At 36.6% G+C, this 25,389-nt stretch overlaps 1 protein-coding gene and 1 long non-coding RNA gene across 5 annotated transcripts in view; one reads left to right on the top strand and one right to left on the bottom strand.

The window, feature by feature from the left end:
• LOC134737713 (uncharacterized) overlaps positions 1–25,389 on the bottom strand; it is an 86,819-nt gene that overhangs the window by 280 nt on the left and 61,150 nt on the right. Inside the window, exons 1-2 of one of the 2 annotated variants that reach the window (XR_010122885.1) lie at positions 19,654–19,695; positions 4,624–4,741 (exon numbers count right to left, since the gene is read on the bottom strand). This is a non-coding gene — a long non-coding RNA (uncharacterized LOC134737713). Of the gene's footprint in view, positions 1–4,623; positions 4,742–19,653; positions 19,696–25,389 lie in introns of those variants that run through there. The other variant, XR_010122884.1, reaches the window with a different exon arrangement.
• PLA2G4A (phospholipase A2 group IVA) overlaps positions 1–25,389 on the top strand; it is a 166,459-nt gene that overhangs the window by 131,729 nt on the left and 9,341 nt on the right. For all 3 annotated transcript variants that reach the window (XM_054450808.2, XM_054450818.2, XM_054450827.2), the window contains 3 exons: positions 5,133–5,317; positions 23,369–23,564; positions 25,092–25,249. In XM_054450808.2, coding sequence (XP_054306783.1) covers positions 5,133–5,317; positions 23,369–23,564; positions 25,092–25,249 — 539 coding nt within the window. The remainder of the gene's footprint in view (positions 1–5,132; positions 5,318–23,368; positions 23,565–25,091; positions 25,250–25,389) is intronic.

Here is a 25,389-nt window from a genome sequence, read left to right as displayed (position 1 = left end):
AATAAAGACATGAGTTAATTTAGGCTAGAGTTCAAAACACAGACATCCAAATATTTGTACATTGAATCTGTGTGATGTATTTATAAAATGGTCATTACAAATATCCAAAGCTGATCTGCTTGAAGGAAATGTTACATAATTCTAAAACAGAGTTATGTTTCCACAACCGCATTAATTCATTCACAAGTTTAGAAACCTTGTATGTTTTAAATTATAGGAGGATATTCTTCCATAGTGGCATTTATCCAATACTCTATGACATTTTAGTAGATGTTATACAGTAAATCGGGTTTAAGTTCAAATAAATTTGGGAACATTTACAACTCGATCTCCTTCTTCAAATACAATGAGATACCCTACTGAGTTTAAGTCCTACTTAAAGCTGCTTGAGGATAGTACTTTAAAAGGAGTCTAGCTTATATTTGAATCTCAGTTGGACCCTTTACTAGCAGGCAATCTTAGGCAGTCAGGTAGCATAAGCCTCAATTTACTTATAAAATAAAAATAACAATGGTACCCATGTTATAGAGTTATTTGGAGGATTGGTTAGCATTTTCATATAAAGTGTTGTTAGTGGAAGCCATAGGAAGGAGAATAGGGAATGCGCAATGTAATTGGCTAGTACTTTAAGTTGTTGAATTTTGTCTTTCTCAAGACATGACCTTATTTAATCATGGCACTCTTATTTCGTATATGAGACATCAGTTTATATCTTGCATAACTATGCTTTTTGCAACACAGTTAGGAAACACTACTTACTGGTTTGGCTTGGTTTTTTTGTTTTTTGCAACATGGATGAACTTAGTGGATATTATACTAAGTGAAATGAGACAGACACTACATGATCTCACTGTTATGTGTAATCTAAAAAAGTTTAACTCAGAAGTAGAAAATAGGATGAGGATTACCAGAAGCTGGGGGGGATTTGGGGAGAAGGCAGTAGATGGAGAAAGAGGCGGCCTTGCTCAAAGGGTAGAAAGTTTCAGTGAGAGAGGAGGAATAAGGGCTGGGTATTATTGCACAGCATGGTGCCTGCAGTTAATAATAATGTATATTTCAAAATAGCTGAAAGAGAGAATTTAGATGTTCTTACCACAAAGAAGTGATAAATATTTGATGTTATGAATATGTTAATTAGCTTGATTTGATTGTTCCACAATGTATGCATGTAATGAAACATCAGATTTTACCCCATAAATATACACAATTATTATTTGTCTACAAAACAAAAATTGTTTTACAAATAAAATAAAACAATAAAAGGAACACTGCTTACCATCAGTTTATCTTGAAGGTGGGAACAATGGTGGTTAGCTACAAACTAAAGCTGGGAATTGGTCCACATGATTTTCCTCTCAAATGCCCTCACTCTTGGATTTAAGAAAGGATAAAAGGATACTACCAGTTTACTGATGATAAGGGGCAAACAAAACAGAATATGAGAGAAATTATCTGTTTTTGGTTACACTTTGAGCTAAATTTTTTTTAAAAAACTGAGTTTATGAAGCCAAAAAAATTTTATGAATTACAATTATACTTTCATTAGATTAGGGAAAATCATTGCATGTAAAATTACAGTAATCCTTCCTCCCTTATTCAAGGTTTCAGTTTCCTCAGTTTTAGTTACCCACAGTCACCTGCTGTCAACCACAGTTTGAAAAAAATAAAAATTCCAGAAATAAATAATTCAGAGTTTTAAATTGCATATGCCATTCTGAGTGGCATGATGAACTCTCATGCCTTTCCTCCTGAGATGCAAATCATCTCTCTGTCCAGGCTGCATATGCTACCTGCCCATTAGTGACTCAGTGGCCATCTCAGTTAACCAGATTGACTGTCACAGTATCACAATGTCTGTATTCAAGTAACCTTTTTTTTTCCTACTTAATAATGGCCCCAAAGTGTAAGAATAGTGATGCTGACATATTGTTATAATTGTTCTCTTTTATTTTTACTGTTGTTAATCTCTTACTGTGCCTAATTTATGGATTAACCTTTATCACGGGTATGCATGTGTAAGAAAAAACATAGTATATGTAGAGATTTGTACTATGCACAGTTTCACACATCCACTGGGGGGTCTTGGAACATATCCCCCCAAGTAAGTAGGGACTTCCATACTCCCATTATTGTGTTTTTTAAATGTTAGGTTCAATTGCTATAAAATACACATATTAATGTGGTTTTAATAATTGATAGGATTATGTGCTGATAAACTCTATACTTTGTAGTTATTTTACTTTTATTTATTTATTTATTTTTTTTTTGGAGACGGAGTCTTGCTCTATCGCCCAGGCTGCAGTGCAGCGGCGTGGTCTCGGCTCTCTGCAAGCTCAGTCTCCCGAGTTCACGCCATTCTCCTATCTCAGCCTCACAGTAGCTGGGACTACAGGCGCCCGCCACCACGCCCAGCTAAATTTTTGTATTTTTTAGTAGAGACGGGGTTTCACCATGTTAGCCAGGATGGTCTCGATCTCCTGACCTCGTGATCCACCCGCCTTGGACTCCCAAAGTGCTGGGATGAACAGGCGTGAGCCACTGTGCCTGGCCACTTTGTAGTTATTATTTTTTATATTATTCATTTCAAGCCCTCTTAGTCATGCCACTTTCTAAAGTAATAGTGTGACACCGTGCTTAGGGCTTAGACCTTGTGAACCTGGCTTGGAATCTTGACTCTCACTATCTGTTTCAAAATAGACAATTTATTTTACCTCTGTGAGCCTCAGTTTCCTTATCTTTAAAATGGCTACCTCCTTTGTAAGACTGTTTCCTTAACTTTAAAATGGCTGTCTCCTTTGTAAGAGTCATATAAGAATAATAAATCTTATATATGAAATTTCTGACACATAATCGACTCAGTATAAATGAAGTCATCATTAGGATAAATATGAGTAACCAACTAATGAATTATAACTTTTTAGTAAAATATTTAAAAATAAATTTAAGCCAAAGAATATTTTTACCTTTAAGATGTTCACATATGTAATTGTTAAACTAAAAATTTCAGAGGAATAAATATTAAAATTGTGCTCTACAGTTTATATAGTTCAGTCTTACATCTTTACATTCTAGGTTCCGTGATAGTCTAGTATCTTGGCTGATGGCAAAGTGCATTCTCACTACTGTTTGTAAATACTTATTAAGAAAACAGAATTGATCTACAGATAATTATTTAAAGAACTATTTCTCGTCTCTCTCCTTATTGCCCTATAAGTTAGCCTTGGGCACAGCCAGCCTTTATTATTTAGCCATATTACCTTATCGTTGTCTTTAAAAATAGCTTTATTTTTAGCACATTTGGTTTTATTCAAGACCCTTATTCACAAATTTCCTCTTTGCTTCACCTATTCTGGGCCGTATGAATTGCCTCAGCCATAAAATTTATTCTTCTTTATTTATAAGCATCACTAGTAAGCGTTTGTAACATTTATTTGTTATTCAGTATTTTAGAAATGGGAATTTTTAATAGATGTTAGGAAACAGATGACTTTGTTAACTGTAGAATGTTAGAAGGATATTAATGTTTCTTTAAAGTATTAATAACTATACCAAAGTCTTATTTTTTCACTTTACACTGAATAAAATATTATGACTGTCTCATTGGTGTTTTTACTTCAACCTTTATTTATAATGAGGATTATGGATTTAATTGGACCAAGAAGAATTTAAAGATTTGCTTTCCTTTTTGATTTCACGCTTTTAAAATCGAATAAGTAAAACTGACTGTAGGAGAATTATAGTCTTATTCTCACTTAGAAACATATGAAGGGAAACTAACATACACTAGGTTCCTACTATGTGCTGAGCATGTATGTACGTACATAGGTATTAAGTCAGAGATCCTTATTCGTATCTGGTGTGACCATCTTCACTTTATTCTACTATCATAGGCCTCCCTCTTGGGCTTTGCCAGCCTTCTTCTAACAGCAGGAGGAAACAAGAGTGTGGACAAGGGAACAGAGCACAACAGCTGTATGGCATTTTATCCAGTTCAATTCAAACCAGTTCAATTCTGGTCATGTTTTATTTTCCTGGCAAGTGAATTAGGAGCACCACACATAAATGTGAAGAGTAGTGTGTTATCAGTATTATTTTTTCATAAAATTGATGATCTCTAGGTCCTCTTTTTCTTCAGACTCCTTGCCATCTCATCTGTTCTCCTCCCATACTGTCCTCAGACTGCAGGCTCCTTGCTGTCCTCAAACACACCCAGCCTGATTCTGCCTTGGGACCCTTGCTGTAGCTACTCCCTCTCCCTGGTAACTTCTGGATCCCACCCTCCCAATCTTTAGATGGCCTGTTCCATATCATTATTCTTATTTCAGTGTAAGGTTTTCTTCTCAGAGGCATCTCCCCTGACCATCCACCTGAAGTTACTCCTTATTATAGTGTTCTAGATCATTTTCTTCATTGCATTTATCACTTTATGAACTGCCCTCTTAATACATTTATTTACTTATTGGTGGTGTACTCGCAATATGAGCTCTATCAGAGCAGAGCATGTATCTATCTTGTTCAGCATCTGGAATCATATCTGAATGGTAGTAGCCAACATATATTTGCTGGGTGTGTTGGCTGGATGATTTCCTTGAACTCCCACCTTGTGGTGGAATGCACACTCACCCTCAAGAGAGGCAGCCTGGGAACCATACAGAGTCTGCCACCTCCCAGTTGTGCCACCTTTGAGATGACTCTTCATTGGCTTCACCCTCCATTTACAGATGTCCTCTTCCTCACCTGTCTGTTATAAGAATTAAACAAGATTATGCATGAGGAAATGTTTAGAAACCTGTAAAGACCTACGTAATGTAAGATAATACTATTAGAGTGATCATAGCTTAGAGTTAATACCAGGACCTGAGCTAAGTGCTTTCTGTGCATTGTCCCTATAAATCCTCACAGCAACCTTATTTGATAATTACTTTTATCCTGATGTTACAGATGAAGAAACTAAGACTTAAAGGTAATAATTACAATTGCTAAAGTTGGTTTCATGCCCAGCTCTATTTGTCTCCAAAGCCTGAGGGCCTAATCATATGAAATTCTTTCAAATTTGAAACCAACATTTTTAGATGATAAATATTGATGAATGATCATTTAATTCATTCTTGTTTTTCTTTTATGTTTTTAAGATCCTGATGAATTTGAGCGAATATATGAGCCTCTGGATGTCAAAAGTAAAAAGATTCATGTAGTGGACAGTGGGCTCACATTTAACCTGCCGTATCCCTTGATACTGAGACCTCAGAGAGGGGTTGATCTCATAATCTCCTTTGACTTTTCTGCAAGACCAAGTGACTCTAGTCCTCCGTTCAAGGTAAGGATACCTAATACAGCATTCCATTCTCTACCACATTCTCTTGCTTGCCTTATAGATCTCTTAGTCCCTTTGACTCCAGTTTCTTATTCATTTAATGTATTGTCTACATCTTTATGAGTAGTAGTTCTAAAATGCAAACATGATTCAATCAGTCTCCTGCTTAAAGAAACTTTTAAATGATTCTAATGAGCTCAATAAAGGTCAGAGTCCTGAGCAGGACAAGAATAATACAGTGTGTCTGAAGTTTAGAAAGGAAATGAGGCTGAGATTTGGGAGTTAGCAAGTAAATGATCATTAAAACCATGAATGGAGAGGGTGTACCCTGAGAAGAGAAGTGGACATAAACAGTACTTTAAAGAATGCTATCAAGGGGAAAGGAGGAGAACAAAGAAAGTGTGTAGTATTATGAAAACTGAAGATATGTAACAACAAGGGGGTTTTTTGATGAACCGGACAAGGCCAGTTTCAATAGGGCTGTGAGGGCAGAAATCAGACCAGAGTGGTTTGAGGGATGAGTAGAAGTTTTAAAAAAAAAAAAAAAGAGACATCATTTCTGTAGATTGTTCAGGGAAGGAGATGGACTGTATCTGTAAGAGGATGTGGGGAAGAGGAAAACTGTGTGGGTGGGTGGTTGGGGGTGGGTTGTTAATAGAAGAGACAAGCATGTTTATATACTGATGGCTAGGAGTCGTTAATGAAGAAGGTATTACTGAAGAGAAAAGAGATGAGATATAGGATGAAGTCACATCTCTGGGAAGGATATAGGGTTGGGAAGTGGGAAAGGAATCAAGGACACAACTGGGGAACAGTATTGAAATGTCCACGCTGGGGGAAAATGGCAGCAGATGAAGATTTATCATTAGTTATGGAAAAAGGAAGTTAAGGAAGTATTCATGTGCTGACTTTGAAGTTTTATAGGAATTAGGAGTCAAGGTTAACTTGTGAGGAAAAAAATATGGAGGTAGTGGAGTCAGGCATGTGGGGCGAATAAAAGTCTGCCTCTGTGAAGAAAAGAGAAAAGCTTCTGAATGTGGCAATATGGAAAGATTGCTGGGCCGCACTTTGGCCTCGCCCTCAAATAAATACGCTTTGTTCCCTCTGCCTGGAATACTCAAAACATTCTTTAGACGCAGCTCAAGTGTTATCTTTCTTGACTTCCACACATATGGCTAAAGTGCATAGGACTCAGTCAATTCTTCTATTACAGCAATTATCATAGTATATTGTATGTTTTTGCTTACATATATATTGCTTTCACTGTCTGTGAACTCCTTGTGAGTAGAACTGTGTTCACTGTCTGTGTTTATTTTGTTTTAATCATTTGGTCCTAATTGTCATTTAGGTGCTGGCCAAAATATGAGAGTATGTAGGATTTTTTGTAGGTGAATAAATGAAATGCTATGAGAGAGATGGAGTTATTATTTTGATTTTATAGATTAAGAAGTGGCAATTCATAACGATTAGATGGAACAGTTCATGATCTCCCAACCAGGTGGAATCAGTGATAGCCCAGGTCCTCTGACAGCATATCTGTTTTTTTCTCTATCATATGATGATTAAACTGCTCTCAAGACCAATAATGGTTATTATAATAACTCTTATATAGAAAACCTTACATGTTCAAAGTGCTTTCATACTTTATCTATTTTTGGGGTAGTAAAGGTATTCAGACAAAGAAACAAGTATCAATGAGATAAAATCTTATCAACAAATTAAATAATATGTGGAATGAGCACAGCCCACGACCTGGCTAGGGAAGTGCTAGTTAAGAAATGGTGAGATGGGACCAGACTCCAAAGCTACAGAATGAGAATTTCTTACCCTTTACCAGCTGCCTCCTTTGTGCACACTGTTCATGAACTCTTTTCTGTGTAGTGTGCTGTGTGCAGCAGTTAGTGGGAAAATACAGTTCCTGATCTCCCAAAATATTTTGGTTTTTTGGGGCAAAGACTTTTATTCACAAGAGCCACTTGGAGGGAAATTGAGAAACTTACTATTAAATAGTCATTAATATACGTTTATATAAGTATGTGTATTATGGGGATAAATATAAGAATAGATTGGTGCATACTGGAGTTAATGAACAGGGTAATGAATGAAATAGGGTAAAGACAGCACAGAGATGGCAATGAGCACATCTAAGGGGCTGGAGTGATCTGATTAGAAGTGACAGATATTCAGCTCCCTTAGAAAGGCTTAAGGAGAGAGTTTAAGATAGGACAATAGGAAATGGAGAATCAGTGGAGGATTTCAGCAGACAAATGACTTCATGAAATTGGAATTTTAGGATGATTAATCTGACAATGGAAAGTAGGATGAGTTGGAGAATGGAAGGCAAGGAATTAACATTAAGAGAAATGTACTGTAATCCAAGCATAGGATAATGAAGTATTACCGCACCAGAGTGGGTGACTGAATTTGATGACCTATGAGAAACTGTGGGGAGGTGGGTTTCAATGGATGACTCTAAGATGATAGCTTAGAAGCTGGTTCTAGTGGTGGAAGACACTGTATTATTCATTTCACCAATGGGGGTATAAAATGTCAAAGCCATCATTTTATATATGAATCAGAGCTCCACCACCTTAATGAGTTGAAGGAGGTTTTGGAACATCACTTTGTACCTTTAAAAAGAATCATTACACTTTGCAGTAATTTTTAAATGTCAACTCATTATTTGTGATTAAGAATATATACTTGTAAAATGTGTGAACATTTGGTTTATAAATGCAGTACTTCCAGGCAACAGCTGTTAGTATTTTGGTATTTTCTTGTAGTCTCTTTTTGCGGGGTGTGTGTGTGTGTGTGTTTGTGTGTGTGTGTGTGTGTGTGTGTGTGACTATACCAGGGTCATGTAGTTTTGCATTCTGTTTCTTTCTACTTACAACTGTATTATGAGCATTTTTTCATGCCATTAAATATTTTTAAAAACATAATTATAAAGACTTATAATACGATAAATATAAAAGAGATATATAAGATGTTTATAAAATAAAATAAAATATATACTACCTCTGTATACAGATACATGAGAATTTATTTAACAATGCTGTATTTTCAACTTTTAGATTATTGCTATCTTGCCACCTTTTTCTGTAGTCATTATCCTTGCACATGAATCTTTAATCACATTTTAATTATTTGTTTAGGTTGGTTTCTAGATGTGTATCATTTTATGACTTTTAGTAAATATTTTCAGATTGATTTCTAGAGAAGCTTCACCAATTTACATTACTATATCTAATTATATATGTGAGTCTCTGTTTTACATGCCTTGCTGGCAGGAAAAAATATTAAAGACAAAGTAAAAAAAATTGTATACAATATGATGGGGATAAAAAACCTCACATTTATGCTTCACTTTTCTTCCTTTGTGAGACTGAATGGTTTGTCATGCTTATTATATATTTATGTTTTTAAACTATTTTTAATTGGATTATTTGTGATGTTCCTATTAATAAACATTCTTTTTATGTCTTAAGAATATTAAAGTTTGTCTTATTTTTGCAAATATGACCTAATATGTCATTTGTATTGGAACTTTTGTTGTTGATGATTTTATTGTTTCAAATATTTATGTAGGAGCTTCTTCCATTGTTTTTATTCTTTCTTATAATTTAAAAAATTTTTTTCACTATATTTTCTCTTTTTCATATTAGTTTTTAAAATTTTTATTTTTAATTATTTATGGATGCAGAATACTTGTACATATTTATGATGTACATGTCAAATTTGATACAATCATATGTGGAATGATCAATTAGGGTAATTGGGATATCCATCCCCTCAAGCATTTATCACCTCTTTGTGTTAGTAACATTCCAATTCCATTCTTTTAGTTATTTTGAAATATATAATAAATTATTGTTAACTATAGTTACCCAATTGTGCTACTGAACACTAGATCTTATTCCTTTTATCTTACTGTATTTTTGTACCAATTTTCCATTCACTCATTATTTCCCCTTTCCACTAGCCTTCCCAACAGATGGTAACCATCATTATACTTTCTATTTCCATTAATTCAACTGTTTTTAGTTCCACACGTAAGAACATGTAATATTTGTCTTTCTGCACCTGGATTATTCAACTTAACATAATGTCCTCTAGTTCTAGTTCCTGTCATGTTATTACAAATGACAGGATTTCGTTATTTTTTATGTCTGAATAATATTCTATAGTGTGTAGGTGTCACATTTTCTTTATTCATTCGTTTGTTGATCAATGCTTACATTGATTCCATATTTTGGCTATTGTGAATAGTGCTGCAATCAGCATGAGAGTACAGATATCTCTTCAACATACTGATTTTCTTTTCTTTTGGATATATACCCAGTAATGGGATTACTGGATCATATGGTAGTTCTATTTTTAGTTTTTCTAGGAACCTCCATACTGTTTTCTGTGGTGGCTGTACTAATTTAGATTCCAAGCAACCATGTAGGAGGGTTCCCCTTTCTCCACATCCTCATCAACATTTGTTATTTCCTATCTTTCAGATAAAAGTCATTTTAACTGGGGTAAGGTTGAATCTTATTGTAGTTTTAATTTATATTTCTTTGAGGATTAGTGATGTTAAACATTTTTTCATATTCCTATTGGGCATTTGTATATCTTCTTTTGAGAAATATCTATTCAGATCTTTTGCCCATTTTAAAATCTGATTGTTTTTCCTATTGAATTGTTTGATCTTCTTATATATTCTGTGTATTAATCCCTTGTCAGATGGATGGTCTGCAAATATTATCTCCCATTCTGCGGTTCGTCTCTTTTCTTTGTTGATTATTTCTTTTGCTGTGCAGAAGCTTTTTTTTTGATGTGATCCTATTTGTTCATTTTTGCTTTGGTTGCCTGTGCATCTGAGGTCTTATTCAAGAAATCTTTGCCCAGATCAGTGTCCTGGAGTGTTTTCCCAATGTTTTATTCTAGTAGTTTTATAGCTTTAGGACTTAGATGTTACTCTTTAATTGATTTTGATTTGATTTTTACATATGTCAAGAGACAGCAGTCTAGTTTCATTTTTCTGCAAGTGGATATTCAGTTTTCCCAGAACCATTTATTGAAGAGACTATCCCTTCCCCGGTATATATTCTGGGCAACTTTGTTGCAAATGAATTGAACTGCAATGGGTGGATTTATTTCTGGGTTCTCTTTTCTGTTTCATTGGTCTATATGTCCATTTTTGTGCCAGTATCATGCTGTTTTGGTTACTGTAGCTTTGTAGTATAATTCAAAGTCAGGTAATGTGATGCCTCCAGCTTTGTTCTTTTTGCTCAGGATTGCTTTGGTTATTTGGGGTCTTTTGTGGTTCCATATAAATTTTAGGACATATTTTTTTCTATTTCTATAAAGAATGTCACTGGTATTTTGATACGGATTGCATTGGATCTGTAGATTGCTTTGGGCAGTATATTCTTGAAATTCATTCTTACCAATATCAGTTAAATATGGATTGATATTTTAATTTTTATATTATTCTCCTAAATGTATTTAAGTCATTAATCTTTTTGAATACATTGCATTTGTAATAACACAATCCCCCATAGACTTTTTTGGCATTATTTTGTTATGCTTATTATATCATATACTATATGATTATTATAGGGCACAAGGATTTTTTTTAATCTGTTGCGTTTCATTAATCCATCTGACAATCTTGCAGTTCTTATGTCAGTACCATACTGCATTTTAATAACTGTAGCTTTATTATATGCCTACTATAATAAAAAGCATGTCTCCAATCACTCCTTCTGTAGTACATATAGGCATTTCTACCTGTGCATTCTCTTAGATGTGTTTTAAAATCATTTCGTCAATTCTTTTCTTCCCGTGCCTTTCTCCAAATTTCTATACTTCCTTTTATTATTTATTTAGCATAACATGAAACCTACCATTCTGGAAATAATGAATTATATTTCCTGACATTTAATATAAAGTACATTGCAATATATTACACATAATATAGTTTTTCTTGTCTCTAGGTATGTACTTCAGCAAGTTCAAAGTAAACAAAATAATCTTTTCAGGCTGACTTGGAATATTAAAAGTACCTTAAACCTATAAGTGTTGTTATCAAAATATGTATTCCTAAATTAGTCTAAAAGATTGCCAAAATAGAATTGTTAAATTGATAAAAATGTTATACTATCAATACAAAAGTAGAACATTTGTTTTATATATAACATAATAAAATTTGAAAATTCACAAGGAGTCTACATAAAGTTCTTTTGATAGGAGGGGAGAATCCCTAATGTAATAATTGGATATATGCAATATGATTTTCTTAAGGTAATTAAATAGCAAATAATTTCCTATTTTTGAGACTGAAATATGGATACTGCCTTTCACAAAATATTAGAGCATACATGCTGGGCAAAAAAGTAGAACTATTGACTTTATTTCACATTTGCAGAAAATTCTAGCACTTCGTATAGTTAAATGTCATATTTTGTCAAGAACATATAGAAAGATGGAGATCATGTCTTTTGATAAAAGCAACCACAATTTATGTTGTATCTGTGTTGTAACTGGCCTTGAAAATTAATGACGTCAGTGTGACACTAATTTATTTAGATTAGTTAGCACACACCCTAGTAGTAGTCCAATGTAAAGAGTTCATGATTTTCTGGGAGGAGCCAAGATGGCGGAATAGGAACAGCTCCGGTCTACAGCTTCCAGCGTGAGTGATGCAGAAGAAGGGTGATTTCTGCATTTCCATCTGAGGTACCATGTTCATCTCACTAGGGAGTGCCAGACAGTGGGCGCAGGTCAGTGGGTGAGCACACTGTGCCCCAGCCGAAGCAGGGGCGAGGCATTGCCTCACTTGGGAAGCAAGGGGTCAGGAAGTTCCCTTTCCAGGGGTGACAGACGGCACCTGGAAAATCGGGCCACTCCCACCCGAATACTGTGCTTTTCCAACGGGCTTAGGAAACAGTGCACCAGGAGACTATAGCCCACACCTGGCTGAGAGGGTCCTACGCCCACGGAGTCTCGCTGATTGCTAGCACAGCAGTCTGAGATCAAACAGCAAGTCGGCAGCGAGGCTGGGGGAGGGGCGCCCGCCATTGCCCAGGCTTGCTTAGGTAAACAAAGCAGCCTGGAAGCCCGAACTGGGTGGAGCCCACCACAGTTCAAGGAGGCCTGCCTGCCTCTGTAGGCTCCACCTCTTGGGGCAGGGCACAGACAAACAAAAAGACAGCAGTAACCTCTGCAGACTTAAATGTCCCTGTCTGACAGCTTTGAGGAGAGCAGTGCTTCTCCCAGCATGCAGCTGGAAATCTGAGAACGGGCAGGCTGCCTCCTCAAATGGGTCCCTGACCCCTGACCCCCCGAGAAGCCTAACTGGGAGGCACCCCCCAGCAGGGGCAGACTGACACCTCGCACGGCCAGCCGGGTACTCCAACAGACCTGCAGCTGAGGGTCCTGTCTGTTAGAAGGAAAACTAACAAACAGAAAGGACATCCACACCAAAAACCCATCTGTACATCACCATCATCAAAGACCAAAAGTAGATAAAACCACAAAGATGGGGAAAAAACAGTGCAGAAAAACTGGAAACTCTAAAAACCAGAGTGCCTCTCCTCCTACAAAGGAACGCAGTTCCTCACCAGCAACGGAACAAAGCTGGATGGAGAATGACTTTGATGAGCTAAGAGAAGAAGGCTTCAGACGATCAAATTACTACGAGCTACGGGAGGATATTCAAACCAAAGGCAAAGAAGTTGAAAACTTTGAAAAAAATTTAGAAGAATGTATAACTAGAATAACCAATACAGAGAAGTGCTTAAAGGAGCTGATGGAGCTGAAAACCAAGGCTCGAGAACGACGTGAAGAATGCAGAAGCCTCAGGAGCCGATGCGATCAAATGGAAGAAAGGGTATCAGCAATGGAAGATGAAATGAATGAAATGAAGAGAGAAGGGAAGTTTAGAGAAAAAAGAATAAAAAGAAATGAGCAAAGCCTCCAAGAAATGTGGGACTATGTGAAAAGACCAAATCTACGTCTGATTGGTGTACCTGAAAGTGACGGGGAGAATGGAACCAAGTTGGAAAACACTCTGCAGGATATTATCCAGGAGAACTTCCCCAATCTAGCAAGGCAGGCCAACACTCAGATTCAGGAAATACAGAGAATGCCACAAAGATACTCCTCAAGAAGAGCAACTCCAAGACACATAATTGTCAGATTCACCAAAGTTGAAATGAAGAAAAAATTTTAAGGGCAGCCAGAGAGAAAGGTCGGGTTACCCACAAAGGGAAGCCCATCAGACTAACAGCGGATCTCTCAGCAGAAACCCTACAAGCCAGAAGAGAGTGGGGGCCAATATTCAACATTCTTAAAGAAAAGAATTTTCAACCCAGAATTTCATATCCAGCCAAACTAAGCTTCATAAGTGAAGGAGAAATAAAATACTTTACAGACAAGCACATGCTGAGAGATTTTGTCACCACCGGGCCTGCCCTAAAAGAGCTCCTGAAAGAAGCACTAAACATGGAAAGGCACAACCGGTACCAGCCACTGCAAAATCATGCCAAAATTTAAAGACCATCGAGACTAGGAAAAGACTGCATCAACTAACGAGCAAAATAACCAGCTAACATCATAATGACAGGATCAAATTCACATATAACAATATTAACTTTAAATGTCAATGGACTAAATGCTCCAATTAAAAGACATAGACTGGCAAATTGGATAAAGACCCAAGACCCATCAGTGTGCTGTAATCAGGAAACCCATCTCACCTGCAGAGACACACATAGGCTCAAAATAAAAGGATGGAGGAAGATCTACCAAGCCAATGGAAAACAAAAAAAGGCAGGGGTTGCAATCCTAGTCTCTGATAAAACAGACTTTAAACCAACAAAGATCAAAAGAGACAAAGAAGGCCATTACATAATGGTAAAGGGATCAATTCAACAAGAAGAGCTAACTATCCTAAATATATATGCACCCAATACAGGAGCACCCAGATTCATAAAGCAAGTCCTGAGTGACCTATAAAGAGACTTAGACTCCCACACATTAATAATGGGAGACTTTAACACCCCACTGTCAACATTAGACAGATCAGTGAGACAGAAAGTCAACAAGGATACCCAGGAATTGAACTCAGGTCTGCACCAAGCTGACCTAATAGACATCTACAGAACTCTCCACCCCAAATCAACAGAATATACATTTTTTTCAGCACCACACCACACCTATTCCAAAATTGACCACATACTTGGAAGTAAAGCTCTCCTCAGTAAATGTAAAAGAACAGAAATTATAACAAACTATCTCTCAGATCACAGTGCAATCAAGCTAGAACTCAGGATTAAGAATCTCACTCAAAACTGCTCAACTACATGGAAACTGAACAACCTGCTCCTGAATGACTACTGGGTACATAATGAAATGAAGGCAGAAATAAAGATGTTCTTTGAAACCAATGAGAACCAAGACACAACATACCAGAATCTCTGGGATGCATTCAAAGCAGTGTGTAGAGGGAAATTTATAGCACTAAATGCCCATAAGAGAAAGCAGGAAAGATCCAAAATTGACACCCTAACATCACAATTAAAAGAACTAGAAAAGCAAGAGCAAACACATTCAAAAGCTAGCAGAAGGCAAGAAATAACTAAAATCAGAGCAGAACGGAAGGAAATAGAGACACAAAAAACCCTTCAAAAAATTAATGAATCCAGGAGCTGGTTTTTTGAAAGGATCAACAAAATTGATAGACCGCTAGCAAGATTAATAAAGAAAAAAAAGAGAGAAGAATCTAATAGATGCAATAAAAAATGATAAAGGGGATATCACCACCGATCCCACAGAAATACAAACTACCATCAGAGAATATTACAAACACCTCTACGCAAATAAGCTAGAAAATCTAGAAGAAATGGATAAATTCCTCAACACATACACCCTCCCAAGATTAAACCAGGAAGAAGTTGAATCTCTGAATAGACCAATAACAGGATCTGAAATTGTGGCAATAATCAATAGCTTACCAACCAAAAAAAGTCCAGGACCAGATGGATTCACAGCTGAATTCTACCAGAGGTACAAGGAGGAACCGGTACCATTCCTTCTGAAATGATTCCAATCAATAGAAAAAGAGGGAATCCTCCCTAACTCATTTTATGAGGCCAGCATCATCCTGATACCAAAGCCTGGCAGAGATACAACCAAAAAAGAGAATTTTAGACCAATATCCTTGATGAACATTGATGCAAAAATCCTCAATAAAATACTGGCAAACAGAATCCAGCAGCACATCGAAAAGCTTATCCACCATGATCAAGTGGGCTTCATCCCTGGGATGCAAGGCTGGTTCAATATACGCAAATCAATAAATGTAATCCAGCATATAAACAGAACGAAAGACAAAAACCACATGATTATCTCAATAGATGCAGAAAAGGCCTTTGATAAAATTCAACAACGCTTCATGCTAAAAACTCTCAATAAATTAGGTATTGATGGGACGTATCTCAAAATAATAAGAGCTATCTATGACAAACCCACAGCCAATATCTTACTCAATGGGCAAAAACTGGAAGCATTCCCTTTGAAAACTGGCACAAGACAGGGATGCCCTCTCTCACCACTTCTATTCAACATAGTGTTGGAAGTTCTTGCCAGGGCAATTAGGCAGGAGAAGGAAATAAAGGGTATTCAATTAGGAAAAGAGGAAGTCAAATTGTCCCTGTTTGCAGACGACATGATTGTATATCTAGAAAACCCCATCGTCTCAGCCCAAAATCTCTTAAGCTGGTAAGCAACTTCAGCAAAGTCTCAGGATACAAAATCAATGTACAAAAATCACAAGCATTCTTATACACCAATAACAGACAAACAGAGAGCCAAATCATGAGTGAACTCCCATTCACAAGTGCTTCAAAGAGAATAAAATACCTAGGAATCCAACTCACAAGGGATGTGAAGGACCTCTTCAAGGAGAACTACAAACCACTGCTCAAGGAAATAAAAGAGGATACAAACAAATGGAGGAACATTCCATGCTCATGGGTAGGAAGAATCAATATCGTGAAAATGGCCATACTGCCCAAGGTAATTTACAGATTCAATGCCATCCCCATCAAGCTACCAATGACTTTCTTCACAGAATTGGAAAAAACTACTTTAAAGTTCATATGGAACCAAAAAAGAGCCCGCATCACCAAGTCAATCCTAAGCCAAAAGAACAAAGCTGGAGGCATCACACTACCTGACTTCAAACTATACTACAAGGCTACAGTAACCAAAACAGCATGGTACTGGTACCAAAACAGAGATATAGATCAATGGAACAGAATAGAGCCGTCAGAAATAACACCACATATCTACAAGTATCTGATCTTTGACAAACCTGAGAAAAACAAGCAATGGGGAAAGGATTCCCTATTGAATAAATGGTGCTGGGAAAACTGGCTAGCCATATGTAGAAAGCTGAAACTGGATCCCTTCCTTACACCTTATACAAAAATCAATTCAAGATGGATTAAAGACTTAAACGTTAGACCTAAAACCATAAAAACCCTAGAAGAAAACCTAGGCATTACCATTCAGGACATAGGCATGGGCAAAGACTTCATGTCTAAAACACCAAAAGCAATGGCAACAAAAGCCAAAATTGACAAATGGGATCTAATTAAACTCAAGAGCTTCTGCACAGCAAAAGAAACTACCATCAGAGTGAACAGGCAACCTACAAAATGGGAGAAAATTTTCACAACCTACTCATCTGACAAAGGGCTAATATCCAGAATCTACAATGAACTCAAACAAATTTACAAGAAAAAAACAAACAACCCCATCAAAAAGTGGGTGAAGGATATGAACAGACACTTCTCAAAAGAAGACATTTATGCAGCCAAAACACACATGAAAAAATGCTCACCATCACTGGCCATCAGAGAAATGCAAATCAAAACCACAATGAGATACCATCTCACACCAGTTAGAATGGCAATCATTAAAAAGTCAGGAAACAACAGGTGCTGGAGAGCATGTGGAGAAATAGGAACACTTTTACACTGTTGGTGGGACTGTAAACTAGTTCAACCCTTGTGGAAGTCAGTGTGGCGATTCCTCAGGGATCTAGAACTAGAAATTCCATTTGACCCAGCCATCCCATTACTGGGTATATACCCAAAGGACTATAAATCATGCTGCTATAAAGACACATGCACACGTATGTTTATTGCGGCATTATTCACAATAGCAAAGACTTGGAACCAACCCAAATGTCCAACAATGATAGACTGGATTAAGAAAATGTGGCACATATACACTATGGAATACTATGCAGCCATAAAAAATGATGAGTTCATGTCCTTTGTAGGGACATGGATGAAATTGGAAATCATCATTCTCAGTAAACTATCGCAAGAACAAAAAACCAAACACCGCATATTCTCACTCATAGGTGGGAATTGAACAATGAGAACACATGGACACAGGAAGGGGAACATCACACTTTGGGGACTGTTGTGGGGTGGGGGGAGGGGCGAGGGATAGCATTGGGAGATATACCTAATGCTAGATGACGAGTTAGTGGGTGCAGCGCACCAGCATGGCACATGTATACATATGTAACTAACCTGCACATTGCGCACATGTATCCTAAAACCTAAAGTATAATAATAATAATAAAAAAAAGAGTTCATGATTCTAAATATTATTACTATTAATTTATCTAACAAAAGCAGCTTTGTGTTTCATTTTGTCAAGTTTCTTTCTGTTAACCATTTAATATCTTAGATGTATAATATGTAAATTTAGTGTACCATTAGAGCTCATCCAAAGACAATCAATGAGATAGATTGTTGGTCATGAAAATAAACCAAAGTCTTCATACTCAAGCATGCAAAATTAACAGGCTGTGAATTTAGGGGAAAATGAAGGGACTCTGGGTTTTATTGGGGAGCAAGAAAGCAAGGAATATAGAAGAATTCAGAGTTTACTACTTGAAATTATTTTCCCCTTTATCTTCCTAACTTTTAGGGAGAGTAATAGATTTTAGTTATTATGCCATAAATTAAGTTATATTTTGTTGCCATACATTGGACATAAATCTGGCTCAGTTTTTCAGTGTTCATTTAAATGCTTAATGACAAGAAGCCAGAACAACCGGTTTATTCTCTTAAAAATTATTCAAGGAAAGAGAGAAAGAGGAAATGAGGGAAGGAGAGAAGGAAGAAAGAAGAAAGGAAAATTTGAAATGAGGCAGTCTTCACCAATGATGGAAGTAATGTATCTAAATTAAACTGATCTGCCTATATTTCACTTAGGGTCAGAATTCCATTTAAACCCACTAATAAAGGAAAAAGTATCTGTATTTTTCCACAATCACCTGATTTATTTGTTGAAACGAGGGCATGACCTGTTTTAGAATCTCCACATATTATTCACTTATAATGCTTAGGTTGGCCCACATCACAGCCAAATCAGTCCAAGCATTAGCTTTGTGGGCACCAATCTACAATGGCTGGTGAAGGAAAGTGCACAGCATTTAATGTAGTACTTCCAGTTTTATCTCTTGTACTAGTTTCCTGGAGCTTCTGTAACAAATTACCCCAAACATGGTGACTTACAACAACAGAAATATATTCTCTCACAGTTTTGGAAGGCAGAAGTTGAAATTAAGGCATCAACAGGATGTCGTCTCTCTAAAGCCTCCACAGTAGACCCCTTCCTTGCCTTTTCCAGCTTTTGGTGGTTCCAGGCATTGCTCACCTTGTGGTTGCATCTCTCCAATCTCTGCCTTCATTTTTGTATGGCCTTTTCTTTTGTGTGCATGTCTTCTCTTTTATCTCATATAAGAATAATTGGCATTGAATTTAGGACCCACCTACATAATCCAAGATGATCTAATCTCAAAATCCTTAATTAAATTACATTTGCAAAGAGTCTTTCCCCAAATAAGGTTGTATTCACAGGTCCAAGGGATTAGGAAATGGTATTTTATACGGAGCCACCATTCAACCCACTACACTCATATTGGTCATTCATATTGAGAATCAGATGTTTTGTGATGATATTACATTAAGTTGGCATTAATTTCCCTTTACATATTTTGTGAGTTAATGGTAACATCCCTGTGAATAACTAATCAGAATTACAAAGTGCTGTGTAAACTCTATACAACATTAGATATAGAAAATTATTTTCATGCCTATTGCATTATAAAGCTCTTGAAGCCTAATACTAGCATATCTTTTATTAAAAGTAAGAGAGACTATAACTGTAAAATAATTAATTCCAACTTGTAGTTTCTATCTGTTGTATTTTATATTACTTGCTTCAATAATTTTTCAAGATTCTGGAGGTTTACTTACATGCTTTTATGCCATCCTTCTCCCCAATCTTCTCCCTAATCTTAAAAATAGGTTTTATATAATGAGAAACATTGTAGAATAGAAAGCACATATTCTTGGTTTGCATAGAGACAAAAGAAATCTGACTTCCTCTAATGACAAGTCAATTTATTATTTTATGTATATATATGTGTGTGTTTGTATTTTTATAAATAAATGTGTTGTTTCATATATTTAAAATACATATTTATATTTTTTCACATGTAAATAAATGAAATGGCATATATATGATATCATACTGTGTTTTGAATATATTTCTGTTATTTAGAAATAACATTTATTTATAATATTCATTTCTATGGTATTTATTTGTCTTTCCTCTCCTTCAAGTCTTCTTAGTCATGTTTCAGTATTCAAAAAAGAGGGCATCCAGCCTGGCCAACATGGTGAAACCCCTTCTCTACTAAAAATACAAAAATTAGCCAGGTGTGGTGGCACACACCTGTAGTCACAGCTACTCAGGAGGCTGAGGCAGGAGAATCAATTGAAGCTGGGAGGCGGAGGTTGCAATGAGCCAAGATCAGACCACAGCACTCCAGCCTGGGCAGCAGAGCGAGACTCTGTCAAATAAAGCAAAACAAAACAAAACACCAAAATGAGCACAGACATCTTACGAAGTATGTCTTTGAAGGATACTGCCAAATTTTTATCCTGCAGAAAGTCATTTTAGTTAATACTATGTAAGTTTATCTTAAGTTAGTCTATGGAAGTGTGAAGTATCTGAGGTGTCAAACAATAACCAAAATGGATGGTTATCATAGAACACAATTCTGGCATATCGCTGTAATTTGTGGAGCAGCAATTTTTTTGTTCACTGAAATCTTTTAAAATACTTTCTAAAAACTATTGCACTTTACTCATAGTCTGTGTCATTGTTTCTCAGCCTTTACAGAGAGAAACCAGACATCAGAGAGGAAATGGTTTATCCATGCTATAATCACTGTATTTGCAATCATCTGTTTTTAATCTTTTCCACATCAGGATCACATAAGGAAAGGGAAAGTTTCCATCTCTTCCTGATTCTAGCGTGAAGTGAACTATCTAAAAATAGCCTCACTGTTACCTCATGTATTTCCCTTTTCATTTTACCCCAAAATCCACACATCATTGGTCATACCCTTGAGTCATGTTTGTAAACACTAGAAAGCTCTTTCTTTTCTTTGCCCTCATGCAATTGCTCCACAATGTGAACTTTTGGTTTATTTTGATGTTGAATAATCATGAATGAATAATTGTGAACAGTTCTGGACAAGAAATAACAAGCTGATTAATTCAGCTGAATAGAGAAAAAAAAAGAAGAGATCGGTGATAAAACTTTCTCAAGTTTCAAACAAGAAATTATTTACATACATATAGGATTTTCAGTGAAATGTAATTGTATTTAGCATAATAGTTTATGAAGCAAATGCTTTCATATACATTAAATCCTTTGTTCTCCTAGATTTTTATTCATAAGTGGTGTTGAGAGAGTTGATCAACATAAAATTCATAACATTCCAGAAGCAAAAAAGAGCAGTGAAAGTTCAATGAAAAGTGTATTTTTCTCTGAATGTAAGCCCGTATGATAAAGGACTTGTTTTCTTCTAATGTAAACTACTGAGGTCTTTATACATTTTATCATTTAATCCTCTCAGCAATCCTATGAGAAAGGTCATAGTATTAGCTTTATTTTACAGAGGTAGAAAAATGAATTGCTGAGGAATAAGGAACAGATGAAATAGAGATGAGATGGGATTGGGAGCCTGCTATGTCAGGGATAGTGAATAGTCTGTGTTTGTTTGTTCCTCATTATCTCTGCGTTGCTTGTAGGGGAGTATCACTGTACACTGCAGCCACCAAAAATAATTTGTTTCTTGTTGGGCTGTGTTGTCTAATTAGTTTGTCTCAGGTCATCCAGCTAGCAAGTTTTAGGGTGTCTGTCTTTGAGCTGGGCCTTTCACGCTGCACAACCCAGGCCCACAATCGTGCAGCACCTTCCTGCCTTTATCATACTTTACTATAATATCTATTTATCTTTCCTGTTGATTTATAAACTCCAAATCTTCAAGGACGGCCTATCTCTTATGCTTAGAACATAGCTCACTGATAATTGTTGGATGAATTAACAAATACTCTGAGGAAATTGTCCAGGTGTACTGCAAAGTCTCACCTTGTATTTTTTCCTGGCATTTATCACAGTTTTAAGCACAAAGGGTTATTTGATTGCTGTCTCTCACCCAACAGGCTATAAATCCCATAACAACAAAAACCATGAATGTTTTACTCACTATTATGTCCCCACTTCTAACATGGAACGTAGTTGACCACTATTGATTGTTGTGGAATGGATCAATGAGATGACAAGAGTAGTTAAGAAGAACTTAAGATTCTAGTGACAGTATCTCCAAAACTTCCCCTCTCCAGGAATTTTCCTCTCTAATGTTCCTATCTCTCTTCCCTTTCTTTATCCTCTTTTGTTTTCCTTACTTTTTTCCTTCCATCTCTTTTCTTCTCTTTACTGGCATTTATTTATTAAACATTTGCATAGCACTTAATATGTGGTAAGCACTGTTTTAAGCACTGTAAAGTATTAATTTATTTAATTCTAATAGCAACCCTATGAGATAGGTATTATTTATATCATCCACATTTTATATCTGAGATGGAGACATTGACTTAAGAAACATGTCCAAGGCCATGGAGCTTGCATTTGGACTCAGGCATCTGGTCCCAGAATCTGTGCTTCTCCCACTATGATATTCTGCTTCTTATTTATTCTGCTCTCCCTGAAGATGCACATAATGGAAATGAGGTCTCTTCACTGCATCTCTCCATATTGATTCATGTTCTCCAGTTTAAATTTAATTGTGGGGGTGCTTACCTCAGTGAGTTAGCCTGCTTTGGTGCAGAGAAAAACCAACCTCAAATCTCAGTGGCTGACTGCAAACATGTATTTCTTGGCCACTTACGTGCCAGCAGTAGTAAATCACCCGTGGAGGCTCTGTTCTATGTCTCTTCTCATTCTGGTGGGAATGTGTAATCAGCTTACCAGGAAGGGAGCTAATACGTGGAAACCATCATACAATTTGCCACGGCCATTAACTAAGCTTTTGGTACATCTGTACAGTCCTCTCTTGGCCATTACATGTAATAGCAATGCTCTGAGGCCAAAGGTTCAACTTCTGTTCACAAAAAGAAGACAAAAAGCTGATTCAGAGTAACTCAAATATTTTTGTATACATAAAATGAATGAAGTTTTGGTTGGTACTTTTTAACACTTTGGTGGAGATGATACAGGTAAAAATCCAGTAACAGAGGATTCTTCTCTGCATCATCAGACTCCTTTTTTACTCCTAAGGGTTAAAAAAAATTCACATGGTTATAAATTCTCTGAACCCATAATTTTTTTTCTCTAGCAGCTTCTTCAACATAATTTTGCTCAGTTCGGTTTATCAATAATTTTTCAAATGCCTGCTGTGGAGCTAGCCTTGTGCCAAGAATTATCATAACAATAGTGAGTTTGTTTTCAATTTCTTTGAAATTAATGAGCTTCTTGAGAACAGGGTCGTGATTCATCCTAGCAAGGAGTACATTGCTGGCACACAGTAGACACCTAGTGAACACTGAATTATAGTCAGACCAACTGAATCAATGAAAACTGAAAATTTCCAAATTCATCTTTCCCTCTTTCCCATAGGAACTTCTACTTGCAGAAAAGTGGGCTAAAATGAACAAGCTCCCCTTTCCAAAGATCGATCCTTATGTGTTTGATCGGGAAGGGCTGAAGGAGTGCTATGTCTTTAAACCCAAGAATCCTGATATGGAGAAAGATTGCCCAACCATCATCCACTTTGTTCTGGCCAACATCAACTTCAGAAAGTACAAGGCTCCAGGTATGTAGGGAGTAAGCTGTATTCCATAAAATAGAAATTAAGTAGGGGAGCGAAACTGACATTAAACTGTTTCACTCGTCACTGCTGTACCAGCTATCACACTATTGAATGCCTCCCTTACCTTGATAAATAGATACTACTCTGAGACCTCAAGTACGTCTCCTCTTTCTTACCCCAAGATCCTCTGACTTGCTTACAGTTCAGAAACTGCAAAGTCAACAACTAGTTTAGCAAAAATCTCTGGGACTTTACTTCAATACTTTGAATTACGTTTGTTCTGATTGATTTTTAATCAAGTATTTTGACTATCACCCTTGTAAGAAAGCTCTTATTTCAGAAAAATCATGCAAATTTCTGGGAATTTTAGTTGACTACAAGATTAACGTAATCTAGCAGTACACAATGGCTAGCAGTTTCAGTTTGCCATGTTGTATTTCATAGAAAACAAGAATCAAGTTTAAGACGTAGTCTTTTTTGTTTTGTTTTATTTTTTTTCAACCACATCCAGAGGAGTCTCTCAACTCTTGTGTATCCTGGAAAATGTTGATTAACCAAAGGAGATCTAAAGATTTACATGCAGGGTGCTTAAGGCTCCAAAAACCATATTTTAGGACCAGAAAATGTGTTTTCCATTTTATAAATGGAAAGACACAAAAAATAGGGAGGATGAGTAATGGGAATATGCTGAGAAAAATGGTGTTTTTCTAGATTTCTCAGGAAGACAAAGAAAGGATCGATAGGTGTGAAGATTATTGTGAAGCATATAGTTCAGCATAGGAGAAGGTGGAAATCTGACATTTTTAGTTATCAGACAGTAGAGCACATGAAACCCAGTGAGTTTTCTATCACTGTGAATTCTCAAGGAGAGGCTCACTGAGCAGTTGGCATGTGTAGGGGATTTCCATGGCATAAAGACAGCCACATAATGTTTTAGTTTGGGTTCTCCCAGAAACTAATTCTGAGAAAAGGACTCAAGTGCAAATAGTTTATTTGGATGAGCTGGGGAACACTCTAGTTTATTAGTAAGGAAATGGGGAAGTGGTAAAGGGAAGGAAGGCAGACAACAAAGTTGCATTAGCAAGCCGGCTACCACAATGGGAACTTGATCCGCTGGGAAAGACTACGAAATGGAATAGACCTGTGTCCCACAATCATGCTTCCCGCACGCACACCAAAAGGCAGGGGAATGGAGTATTTAGATACTAACTCCCTAGAGTCTTTGGTTGACCACTGCCTGGGGAACAGTGTTATTTAACAGAATTTCCAGCCTGCTGTGAGTGGGCCAAGCAGGCTTCTACAGTTGCAGGGCAGGATAGAAAGCCCTCAGGCACAGAGATGTCAGATACTGGCAGCTGGATGTCATCAGGTCAGAACACACGGAAATGATAAAGTCAGAGATGCTACAGAGTACCTGGCTCTGTGGGGGCTCCCACTGCTGTCTTTATGTCTGTATGTTTTATTCCTTGGGTTTTAGAGATATTTTGTGGTTTTCAAAATAGCACCCTTTGTGACTCTTCTGGTATTTAGGTGTTCCAAGGGAAACCGAGGAAGAGAAAGAAATCGCTGACTTTGATATTTTTGATGACCCGGAATCACCATTTTCAACCTTCAATTTTCAATATCCAAATCAAGCATTCAAAAGACTACATGATCTTATGCACTTCAATACTCTGAACAACATTGATGTAAGTATCTCCTATGGCCATTGACTATGTCAAATGACTTCCATACCATATAAATACACCAATACCTCTTTTTAATTAAAAATAAAAAATAAGTGTTATGAATGACACCACCCAAAATATGCCACTTTACTTTTCATGAA

Source organism: Pongo pygmaeus, chromosome 1, assembly GCF_028885625.2.
Source record: "Pongo pygmaeus isolate AG05252 chromosome 1, NHGRI_mPonPyg2-v2.0_pri, whole genome shotgun sequence".
In the NCBI taxonomy this organism is placed as follows: domain Eukaryota; kingdom Metazoa; phylum Chordata; class Mammalia; order Primates; family Hominidae; genus Pongo; species Pongo pygmaeus.
This window is presented reverse-complemented; position numbering and strand designations above follow the sequence as displayed.